The 13,213-nt window shown below is 31.5% G+C and overlaps 1 protein-coding gene across 1 annotated transcript; it reads right to left on the reverse strand.

Annotated features, from left to right (window-relative positions):
- Positions 1–3,636: 3,636 nt before the first annotated feature.
- LOC116123811 (dnAJ-like protein slr0093) lies at positions 3,637–9,651 on the reverse strand. The gene is made up of 6 exons (XM_031409541.1): positions 9,405–9,651; positions 7,265–7,342; positions 7,029–7,104; positions 6,536–6,609; positions 6,191–6,261; positions 3,637–4,084 (listed from the first exon to the last, which is right to left on the reverse strand). The coding sequence occupies exons 1-6, from the start codon at positions 9,432–9,434 to the stop codon at positions 4,042–4,044; spliced, it is 372 nt and encodes a 123-aa protein (XP_031265401.1). The 5' UTR covers positions 9,435–9,651; the 3' UTR covers positions 3,637–4,041.
- Between the last annotated feature and the right edge of the window lie 3,562 nt (positions 9,652–13,213).

A 13,213-nucleotide genomic window follows, 5' to 3' on the forward strand; every position in this document is an offset into this window, starting at 1 on the left:
CTTTCTTGTTATATTGAGATGTTAGTGTGTCTCTGTTACCGTTGTTCCTGGGTAGCAGGTAATCCAGTCCAGTGGTAGAAATTTGTTCCGTAACGTTACTGTAGCAGCAAATTGTGATGACGAATTGTCCACCGTTTGTTGGAAAGCTTCGAAATTGTGGTTTATTTTGATTGAATATATTTAATTATTTTTGATTATCTTTTCTATTTATATTTATGGATTTTTATGTGGGGAGAAGGCATTTTCCCACCCAAGGTTTGGCGAAACGACACTTTTTCACCCGTAAAGTTTTAAAATGACACTTTTCTCCCTTCGTCAAATTATTTTAATATTTGATTAAAAAAAGGAAATATCCTTAAATAATTTATTTCTTAATTAGTTTATTATAAATTAAAATTTAATTAAGTCAAAGTTTTTATTCGATTATTTATTAGTTCAAGTGTAAAGATATATTTTTTTATTTTGTTTATTTAATTAATTAGCAATATTGATTTTCTATGTTAATTAGTAAAGATGAAAAACATTATATTATAAAAAACATTATAAATTTAATAGATTATTGAATAATAGTAATGTGATATTGATGACATTATAAATAAATAAATAAATTCATAGTATTACTCCTAACTTTTTAATTGGGGCTAACTATTTTTTTTTTTTTACTTTTAATATTTGACTTTTTGGTTAAATAAAAAATAATAAAAATTTTAAAAAGTTAAATATTTAAGGGTATTTTCGTCTTTTCAATTAAATATTAACAGAAAATATAATTTTTTTAAACCATAAGTATTTTTGGAATTTTTTTGATATAATTGACTGTATTTCAAAAATGCTTATAGAATTAGAAATAAATTATTTTTTAGGTTATTTTAAGCTTCTTCTCGTAAGCTTTTTTTAAATTTATTAACTAATTTCCGTTCAATAATTCATTTATAATATTGGTTTTCTTTTTTTTTTTTTTTTGGTGTGTGTGTGTGTATGTTTTGGAGATGTATTGGGATTTTGAAAGGGGCTGAAGTTATTGCTTATTCTTTTTGTTTTTTATTGAAAATTAAGAATAATTAGATAAAATTTTTGTTTTGTTTTTTCTGTTGTCGTATTTCCAAAGACTCCCACAACCAACATATATATCTAAAATGATAAATTCTTTTTGGCTATTTTACATTTTATTAATATTTTATATTCTGTTTCAAATGATAATATGTACAAAGAATGGAATATTAACAAATTGACATGTTTTGAAATAAGAAGATTTAATCAAACATAACAGAATTTTTGGTAAATCTAAAAAAATATAAGATAAACTTGAACAGGTAATGTTTTATATACAAATTATTTTTTATAAATTGATCCGATAATATAATCTAATAATTAATTTAAAATAAAATTTAATTATTCGCAAATTGCGCACTTGAAACGGCTCCAAATTGATTAGAATTTGTTCTGATCTATTGAAGAGACAAATGACAATCAAGACATAACTTTGTACCCCTTGAGTGAACTCTTTTGTGTAGCTTTATGTTCAAATTAAAAGATGTTTCTTTATAATATGAGGAATTTGTTGACATAAATTTCTTATAGATTAATTTTGTGGGGGTAACAACTTGGCTTTTTAAGGGGAAAAATGGTCAAAAGCTTGCTTGAATTTATGACACGGAATATAACAAATTATAACTAATTTTCTTTTATAAAGAGTGTACTCTGCAGTCTTTGCTGACATAATGCTTCATGCAACTGTTTATAATCATTAAATAATTTTATAAAATTTAATGCATAATTTAGGGGTATATTGAAATCAATTTTTTTATATAAATATATTCTCTACTTTGTTTCTTCAGAGTTCCTAAGTAAAAGATGTTATGAAAATAAAGGAAGGTAACCATAAAGAGCCTAGATTTCCTGTTATTGATCATAACATAAATCAAAGTAAAAGTATCGTTTGTTGTACTCTCCTCAGAGAACAGCCTGGATTTTGAAATTCAGCCCAATTTAACAAACACAGTATTTGTTGAAGAGCCAAAATTGCATAGAGTTGGCAATGTCCGAGGATGAGGCTAGGGACCTTCATCTCCAACCCCATCTTCGTTGAGTTGGTCATCCCTTCCGGCCTTGGCCTCAACTTTGGAACTTTCCGGGATGGGGTGGGTATCCCCGGTAAGGGAATGCAATACCCACCCCTACCCCAATTTTTTAAATAAAATATAAACTTTCTATATATATATATATAATTTTCCTGACTTAAAAATTGTACACTATCCTACGGCAGCAATTGCAAGAGAATTATTATATTCAATAATTAATCAGGCAATGTGACTACATAAATTAAATAAGCTTACAGTATTCATATATATTATATGACAAAATATTAATATTATGATATTCATATAGTAAGAATATAAATATATTGTTAGCTTAGCCTTTGAATCACACAAAGATTGACATTTGGAATACACATTCTTGCCAAGTCTCTTGTATCATAAATTTGATGGATTATCAAAACGGGAAGAGGCAGGCCAGGCCAAGTCTATTTCTTTTACCCTTTAGGTTTGAGTTAAGGTCAATAAAATCCCTTTTGAATTTAAAAATATTAAGATACTTCCCGTTATTTAAATTATCATCATTTTACATATTAATGTTAGGGTTTTCGAGCTTAAGCCCCTAAAGTTTAACCAAATAACAACATTTTCCTAATGATCTTTCACCGTTTATTTTTAAACCAAAACCAATGTTTTAAAACCCAACCTAGCCTAACCGGTTGAATTGGGACCAGAGGCCTTCACTGGACCGAGCTACAAATTTTACTGTTCATAAAAAACCCAAGAAATTAAGACTACAATCGACAAACAATTGAAGGTTGAGATGTTGGGGTTTTGAAGAAGAATGGCTGGTGAGTCGAAAGGTGGCGACGAAGGTGATTTTCGGTGTGTGAAATGACTAAAAATCGCAAAAATAAATTTGCTGTTGCCGACAATTGTCAAGGCGAACGGGGGTAGAGAGAGATGGGTTGTGGTCAAGAGGCTGAAGGGAGAGTTTTCATAGTGATGGAATGTGTTGTCGACGTTGTAAACAAGCTCTATTTGGCTTGGGTGTCGACATTGGCGGTGTAATTTAAGGCGTTTTTGCAAGATTTCAAACCTGTAGAGATTAAATTAATTTTTAAGAGTGTTTTTATTGGATTTCAAACTTTTTTTATATTCTAACATCACCAGTTTGACCCACCGATTTAAACTTGAGACCCAATCACTTTGCAAGATTTCACCCTGGGTTAGGTTTTAAAACCTTGACCAAAACCGCAACAGTAAAAGATTTATGTTATTACTAAAACCAGAGTGGATAGTTGTTATTTAATTATATCTAAGAGGGTTATTTTTATCAAACCTGAACTATGTTGATTATTATTCTAAAATTTTTTGCTAATCAAACAAATTAACAAATAAAATCCAAAACTAACAATTAAAAAAAATATCATTTATGTTTAAGACATTGCAAGGAATTTTATGATATTTACATATACAATCTTCAACTTTCTTAATAAAACATCAATTGCTATTGTCATTATATTCAAATGCTCTGATATAACTGGAAATTTGCTATTTAAAACAATTTCTAAGGCAAAAAGTAAAAATGTGCTGAATTGAACCATTCACCAGCCACAAATTTACTCTAAATACAAACCATAACTTATAAGATTAGTCGACAGATGATTGGATAGAATTGGAACATCAAAAGATCTTTCACATATTCACATCTCAATATTTCTCACAGCCACATAAAATGAGCTTTCGTCTCAAAAAAATCATTACCAAGTTACTGATATCGATTGCTATTGTATGTAACAGTACAAACATACTCAGGTCCATCTTCAGCTGCCTCGGCAACATAGTACAAACTTCAACATCTCTATTCCTGCTTCAATTCACACAGTAATTCTTGTATCCAAATGATATTGGAAATTTTCGATTGCAGAGATCCGACTCATTAAGAGAAAGATTACGAGGTCTATAGCACAAACATTGTCATGGATTACAATATCACCAGACCTTATATATCTGCAAAGTCATTGGTTTCTTTCAGTTGTGGTGTCCTGAACCAAGATAAAAAATCGTTAGTAACATTATAGATTGCAAGATAAAGTTGGTAAATCTCGTATGATCCTTTCTTTATACTATATGAACCAGAAATGCTTGAATTTGAAGGTTGAAAACATAGGCAGTAATGCAGCTACCTACCCATGCACGCATAAGCCTGAGTATGAAAATTTAACTATTTTTTTTTGTTTCAAAATAACTACAGTTAAAATTGTAAACAAGGAGTTCACATATGTTAATTAAATTTAGAGTTCACCTATCTGGCTTTGAGTAAGCCCATAAAAAGAAGTTACTAAATTACTCATATGATCCTTTTCCAATTTATAAACAAATTCGTCATAGAAATGATATACATATTTTGTTGACAACTTTAATTTTCTCCCATTCAGTCCAAAATTCATTCAAGATATAACAGCACTTTACCGAAGAAGATGACAAAGCTTTCCCATCCCTTGTAATTTGCCAAATCAGTCACAGTGGCACATCACCCTCTATACTTTGTTTTTGAGGCTATCTTTTATGATGCTAAACCATCCATACTTCTCTTTTGAGGCTATCCTTCATGACCAAATCTTCTATACTTTTTTTTTTTTGAGACTACCTTTAATGATGCTAAACCTTCTATACTTCTTTTTTGAGACTATCTTTTATGATGCTAAACCTTCTATACTTCTTTTTTGAGACTATCTTTTATGATACTCCAGGAAGAAATTAATTATGATAAGCTAAAGGAAAAATGTCTACAAAAGTTGCAGGAAAAAGGTACTATAAATATCAGCAAGGCTATCACTTTAGGCAGGCAGTTTCACCAGTACTTGATCTTACATCACATTAAACTTCTAGGTTGAATAACTTAATCACTAGATTGCTACACAATATTAGAATAACAACTAGCACACCATATAAACCAAAGTACATTTAATTTGAGGTGACAATCATACAAAGTGATGCTGAAAACAACAAGACTACTTTTTCTGGAATTCTTTTAATTCTGGGAGAAAAAAATACGTGGACCATAATAAAATTAGATAACTCTAGTTTATGAGATTATGTGGTGGATACAACATTACAATACGATATCTCTAGTTTATGGGATTCTGGAGTGGATCCAACATTACAATCATATTGTATTAGATATCTCTACTTATTCAATGCACTTTACCAATGATAAATTGGATTGTGATTATAATCCTCAAAAATATTCAATCCTATGTCTTCTCATGTATCAAACAAAAGCTAAATGGTTAGGACTACATCTAACATGTGATATTTCCAAATTACTTTACTGTCGACATATTAAGCATAATTTCTTTTGTTAAAAGTCCATTAACGACTGGTTTGAAAGATGTGTCATAACTTGTGTAAGATATAGAATTTATGAGCTACCTTTATACTCTCGTAAGTAGTGATTCACTTATATATATAGAGGCGAGTTCAGCGCCTTTTATTTTACAAAGTTTTGACACAAGTTTGTTAACATTAGATAGGAACAAATTGTATTCCCAAGATCAAAGCTGATGTGGAATTTCTATTTTTACATGCAAAAAACAGATCCTGGCACATTGTCACATTAATAAACGTAAATGTTTTCTCTCCGATATTCTCTTGCGTCTATCCATTATTCTCTCCTAACTGAGGTCATATCATAGTTATTTTATAAAAGTTTTGAAGATAATGAAATCTTGAACCTGGAATCCTATTCAGGTAAATGGTTAAACACTTGAGTCAGCCAAAGATAGAAAAGAAGTCCTCTCTTGGAAAAAAAATTCTAGCCTACTATAATATTGACAATATTTAAAATTTTCCATCCCTTAAATCTAACAAACATTCTAAAGACCCTTTTTTTTCTTCTTCAAAGTTGACATTCTATTTGAAAAGTGAAGAAAGAAAAAGAATTGCACACGTTGAAATAGTACACAATGTAACCAAAATATGTCAGTCTCATTGACAGGGTATTAAAGGTCTGAGTTGACCAGTCTTCATGCTAATTACCAAAACTAAGACTTATGTACATGACCTCACAAAGTAGTTGGTAGTAGTGATTCAACAAGAATATTAGAGCTCTTTTAACCGGGCAAGTTATACAGTTGCAAAAGAATTACCATATAGAGGGCTGACTAATGCCAAGGCCATTGCAGGTAAGAATCATTCCTTTAAATCTGGCAAGATATTCCTGTATCGCAATGGCATATGTCAAAGATAATCAGTAAACAGTGTCAGCTAATTGTTCTTGACCATTCCTAAACAGCTAAAGAAGCATAAGTTGACAATAACAGACCTAATGGAATCATATAAGTTCTATATTTATAAAAAAAAATAAAAAAATAAAAAAATAAAATAAAAAATATGATGATCATAAAAGTTATACCCGCAAAGTATACTTATCAATCTCATAAATAAAAAATAAAAAAATAAAATAAAAAATATGATGATCATAAAAGTTATACCCGCAAAGTATACTTATCAATCTCATAAATCCCAGTGAAATCATATTCAAGGCGTTTGTCAGGATCACTCAACACTGCAGCAGAATAAATTAAGAATATATCAAATTAGATGAGCAAAAACCATCAATTCACACTATTATATGCCTGATTCAACAAAGAGCTCCAACTAGGATGCATATTATGCTACAGTCTTCAGTTGTTCAACATAAATCCCAGTCCCAAGTACCAACCACAACCTTTTGCAGATACAATTTTTTTTCCCATTTTTTTTTTAGAAGAAAATTATTTTAGTATGTTTGCAGACCCTTGAAAAAATTGTCTTCCCTTTAATTCTTTCAACTTTCATTGTTTACTGTGTCATGCCTTTGAAGATGCTCTGAGGAAAAAAAGTTTCCACATACTAAATTCCAAGGATGATCATTGACACATCAGAAGGCAACAGGGGATTGCATGCTAAGCAAAATGCAAAATTTTGTTCTTACTATTGAATTACCTTTATAGGCTTCGTTTATCTCTTGGAATTTCTCTGTAACAGCGCTATCACCATTGTGCTTATCAGGATGCCACTTCTACAAATGGACAAAAGATCATGAAAACATCCAGTCAACTCCATTGCATCCATAGAAAGGACCATCACAATGTAGAAGTGTAGGAGCTCATCCAATCCAAAACACTAATAAGATGAGGAAGGGGATAAGGAGAGAGAGAAAGAGGAAAAGAGCCACTAACCAGTGCAAGTCTTCGGTAATTTAACCTGATCTTCTCATCAGTTGCATCATAATCAACTTCTAAAATCTTGTAAAAGTCCTGTAACAGAGTGATAATTCCTTGTCAGATATTCATCAAAGCACAGTGGTTCACTGAATGGTGAAACAAAAAACTGAAGTTGAAAGAATTTGGAAACTTAGGCTCTAAGTTCATGTCACAAGAACATGGAATGTGAATAAAGGGCTTCTAGATGTTCATCCAGGAATTAAAATTGGAAAGATCTGACTAGACTTTAGCGATAGAGTTGACCTGATGACAATTATATTAATTATATTACAAAAATAATCCTCAAATGATGCAGTATGTCAAGAGATTCAGAATTACATCTACGTGACCAATTTGGTTCTTATAATTTTAATTTCATTTCTGTCTGAGAAACTTTGTGCTATGTTAAGAGAGGACTTTGTCTCCCTTGTAACTGTCGCAATGACTCTATACACACAGTTATAAATCACCTACTTGGCCACCAGATTTCTAATTAAACATCATAGCTAAATTCATACTTTACTATGCCCTACATTTCACAAATGCATAGGTTTATTAAAAGGGGAGTAAGTCTACAGCATCTGGGTAGTAAACCAAGGTTTTGGGACAACACTATTACACAACCTGCAAAAAGATACTGGTTCTCGAACAGGGGTTCCCAAATGGAACCTACTTTTGTCCTAACACTTGATTCTAGGGAGAAGGGGAACCCTAGATGTAAGTCCACAATTGCAGTATCCTATCCTGTTTATTTCCTATCCAACGGAATTTCTGAAATTGTAAATCTACTGCGTATCATAATTATACATAAGCACAAAGTGATTGCACAGATTTCAAAAAACAAAAAGATAACAGTTCATATTGTCTCGTATAGCTATTCTTGATGTTATTGAAGGAGTTGTAAGGCATTCTTTCTACTTCAGCATATTGTCTCATATAGCCACTGCTGATGTTATAGAATTAGGCGTAAGAAAATTGCACAAATAACTAATATAGAATTAGGTGTAAAAATCAATTTGCACAGAGAAAAGATATTTTAATACATAGAGATAAAGATGAAAAAATAGCAGCATAGAGAGGCAGAAATGCACGAACAACTAGACAGAGATCTTGTACTACTTGCTTACCTAACAACATCTTCATACGGACTTCAGAACTAGAAGGAAAAAAGAACACAACTCCAGCATAAAAAGATGGTTATAAACAGTATGCTTAAATGAGAATATAAATCTCAGGCTACCATGTCCACTACAAAATGTAAATTAAGAGGCCAAAGTTGAAGAATATCCACCACCATCCCTAACACATAAAATGGGTTCAACAGTGACTACATAAATGTCAAGCTTAAAGTTCACAATGAGGTACCACCTCGACCCTAATGGTTGTGAATGAAAGATATATGTCCGAAAGGACCTTGCCAATACCATGGGAGGGAAAAGTATAAGTTGAATAGCAAATGACATATGGCGTGAAATACATTCAGTACCTGCGTACTTCAACTGGACATGACCATATCATTTCTAAAGAATGTATAAGCTAATACTGAGACAGGCTTAGATGAAAAAGATGCAAAAGCCACACTAAAAAGTTTATCCTGTTCATTGGTCATAAGGGTCAAGGGATTTGGAAAAGCCATGTTCGGTACATTTGTTTTAAGAAACCAAACTGATCCTATTACTTGCTTTCTTCTACAATTAAGTCGATACAAATTTTACTGTTGCACAAACAATTCTCTTCAACTACATTTGACAACTGCAACTTTTCTTCCCAATAAGCTTGTTCTACAAAATCCATACACATGATTCAAGATTATCATTAACTAATCCTCCATAATCTTAACTTCTCCCTTTACCGTGAGAAACATAAACAAAGAATCAACATCAAATCAAATACATGAAACTAATTGAATGAAAATTGCTTCACTTTCACTTTGAACGCTAATAAAATCTTTAACTCAAACTCCACTTTCTCATCATTCCTAAGATTTTCAGCACCCAGATGCACACAAAACCCAGAAACCTCAAAAGGGTCCAAGAAAAACTATGAATTGCAGCAAAATTACAGCTTAATGAAGAAAAAGGAAAAAAAAGGAAAAAAAGGATAGAATTTTGGGTACCTTATTAGTAGAATTATCATTGGCTTCCATTTGGTACAGAAATGGGGTTGGGGGCTATAAACAGAGGTTTATTTACAAAATACTTCATTTGATTAAAAGAACCCAGAAGTGGTTTTGGTTTCCTCGATCAGCAGATATTATATTTTTTCTGAATTTTGAAGAAATGACAAGTTTGAAAGATATTGTGTTGTTTTTGTGGTTGATTTTTTTAGTTAAAATCAGAAGGAGATGAGCTTCAAATGCCACAACAGCGTTTGGTTTTGAGATAGACAATGTATTTATTTATTTATTTTATTGAGGGAGAGAAAGGGAGGGAATGTCATTATTTACAAAGCGCCACTGAGGTTCTATGAAATACAACAAGCCCCCAAAGTAAGGGTAATCCATAAATTCCTTCGATAATTGGGTTTGAAAAAACTTGTAATTATATAAACGCCCAAATGTTTTGCGATTTAGCAAATTGGCCCACTAGGTTGATTATTGGACCATAATCCCCATCGAATCTAAAATCGTTAATAAGATTCTGTTAACATTAGGAATGACTATTCCGGCTTTAAAACCTTAAATATAGCTTGTAGATGTCGTTGGGGGCTAGATGCAGCCTCATAATGACCGCATGAGGTAATTTCTAACCTTACAACGATCACTTGAGGTTGTTTTAAGCTTTCTAACAACTACTACAAGTCAATTTTGGCCTCGTAATAACGGCTTGAGGTTGTTTCTAGTCTTATGGAAATCTCATAAGGCCAAAATTGGCCTTACAAGCCATAAAAGACTTATTTTGGCCTCTCATAACTATCACGAGAATAGAATGGCCTTATGGTGGTAAAACAAAGGTAGATCGAGACTCATCATACTTGCACGAGGCTAAATCCAACCTCAATATAGTCATGAGAGGTTGGACATGTTAGAGAACTAGTGGAGGGGAGATGGAAAAAGGAAAAAAAGGGAGGCACAAGGGAGAGAAAGAAAGAAAAAAGACGCGTGGAATGGGGAATTGAAAACAGAAAATAAAAGTTTTATTAAGAAATTTGAAAGGTAAAAGTATCCTTCTTACGTAGGTAAATATCAAAATTACCAATTTGATGGTTAAATTTATAGGCAAAAACTAACAAAATGAGATTATTGTTCAATTTCCACCCTAAACCATAAACTAGGGTTGTTTGTTATGAAACTAGAAAACATTTGAATGTTTACTAATTACAATTTTGCAAAACCCCTAAAAATTGGAAAGTCCAAGTTGGAATAAATTGAATCGTGCAATTTGGTTTGGGTATGTGATATTTGAAAAAAAAATCAAATAGAATTGATTTTTTTATGCANACTAGTGGAGGGGAGATGGAAAAGGGCAAAAAAGGGAGGCGCAAGGAAGAGAAAGAAAGAAAAAAGACGCGTGGGTGCGGGAATTCAAAAAAGAAAATAAAAGTTTTATTAAGAAATTTGAAAGGTAAAAGTACCCTTCTTACGTAGGTAAATATCAAAATTACCAGTTTGATGGTTAAATTTATAGGCAGAAACTAACAAAATGAGGTTATTGTTCAATTTCCACCCTAAACCATAAACTAGGGTTGTTTGTTATGAAACTAGAAAACATTTGAATGTTTACTAATTACAATTTGGCAAAACCCCTAAAAATTGGAAAGTCCAAGTTGGAATAAATTGAATCGTGCAATTTGGTTTGGGTATGTGATATTTGAAAAAAATCAAATAGAATTGATTTTTTTATGTACTTTTTTTTTTCTCTTTTCTTTTAAGAGACTCTAAGGTTGCTAAAGACTTAAGAGAATAAGCTATACCTTATTTGTTTTCAATTTGATTGATTTTTTTTTTTTTTTTTTTTTTTTTTTGCAAAATCCCAATATATATATTTTATAGTATTACATGCATCAAATGCTTATTTCTCCATGCATTCTAACCTCCAATTGGTATCACATAGCATTGGGACATACCGTATACAGTGTTCTCAACAAGAAGAGCTTTAGTCTTCTTAAGACTTTCTAGATAAAGAGGACAATTCCTCTTCTAGTGCCCATTTTCCTTGCACCAAAATCATTGGCCTTTTTCTTTAGATTTATTGGCTTTAGGTGTAGCATTTTTCTTAAACCCTTTGCCTTTGGGTTTCATCCCCGACTTCTTTTAGGGTTTCCATTGCTTCTTCTTCTTAGTCTTACTAGAAGAAGTTGCATTGATTTCGTCCTGGCTTTTTCCTTTTCTCTCCTGATCATAAAATTGTTGAATCTCATTCATCAAGTCTGGAAGGGATCTCTCAATCCTATTGACATTATAGTTATTAATGAAAGGCTTGAAACTCAGCAGAAGGGAGTGGAGAATCAAATTAACTTTGAGGGTGTCAAGCATCTTGATATTCAAAGCATCTATTTGTCCTAGAATATTTATAATTTTCATGACGTGTTCTTCCGAGGACATACCCTCTCTTAACCTCATTCCAAACAAGGTTGACCTTAACTCATATTCCCTCACTTTCAAGTTTTCACAATACAACTCTTGTAACGTGAGAGAAATTTCATTAGCACTCTTCATTTTTTTTCACATTTTGTTTGGAGCTCATCACTCATTGAAGCCAACATATAAGTACGAGCTCTTGATTCATCATCCTTCCATTTCTTATATTCTTTGTGCTCATCAGGTTGAGCTTCAAGAAGAGGAGCTTCAGGTAGGGGTGTTTTTAAAACATAAGCTACATTTTCAGAATTTAATATCATTGATAATTTTCTTAGCCAATCATTAAAGTTGTTACAGCCAACCAATTTGTTGTTGTCATCTAGATTTTTCATCAGTAAACTATTCGTCTTTTATTGTTTTATATCACACACGAGATAGACTGCAAAGAAATTAAAAAAAAATTATTATTTTTTTATCACATATATCTTTTATTAAGCTAATCTAATTAGCTTCCACTATTTTATTCAAATCCCATACTTCCTTGGATGAAAATTCGGAATTTTCTTGGATTAAATTTCTAGTGAGGAATCAAATTCTTATTAAACCTAATGTAACCTCACAACAAAAGATCAAGTCATGCTAAGAATGGCAAATGGAGCAAATGTTGCAGCCGAGGCCATGGGAACATGTAGTTTGATGCTTCCATCATGACACATTTTGTATTTGTACAATATCCTATATTTTGTTAAAGCTACTAGAAATATAATTTTTGTTTTTGTATTATGTAAATATGGTTGCAGTGTATAGTTTAATAAAAATGAATGTCTACTTTATTTTGGAAATAAACTTGTTGGGAAAGCTATCAATACAAATAGTTTGTATGTGCTAGAATTGAATAACCATAGCATAATGAATTCCATAACTAATAAAAAAATTCGAAATGAAATTAATCCTAAATTACTTTGACATCATAGAATAAGTCATATAGGAGATAGAAAAATAATCCAATTAGGAGAAAGTGGACTTTTAAGTTCATTGGGTTCAAAACCCTATCCAACCTGTGACTCTTGTCTTCAAGGAAAAATGACGAAATCACCCTTTAAGAGTAATGGGGAAAGGGCCAAAGATTTGCTAGAATTAATACGTACAGATGTGTGTGGACCATTTAATAAAATGGCCAGAAGAGGTTTTCACTACTTCATTGCCTTTACTGATGATTATTCAAGGTATGAATATTTGTATTTAATGAAATACAAATCAAAATCTTTTAAAAAGTTCAGAGAATTCAAGAAGGAAGTAAAGAAACAAACTGAAAAGAGTATTAAAATTCTACAATTAGATTTAGGAGATGAATACTTAAGTATGAAATTTTGAGATTTGCTAAAAGAAAATGGGATTATATCACA

This window comes from Pistacia vera, unplaced genomic scaffold (genome assembly GCF_008641045.1).
Source record: "Pistacia vera cultivar Batoury unplaced genomic scaffold, PisVer_v2 Contig145, whole genome shotgun sequence".
Taxonomy (NCBI): Eukaryota; Viridiplantae; Streptophyta; class Magnoliopsida; order Sapindales; family Anacardiaceae; genus Pistacia; species Pistacia vera.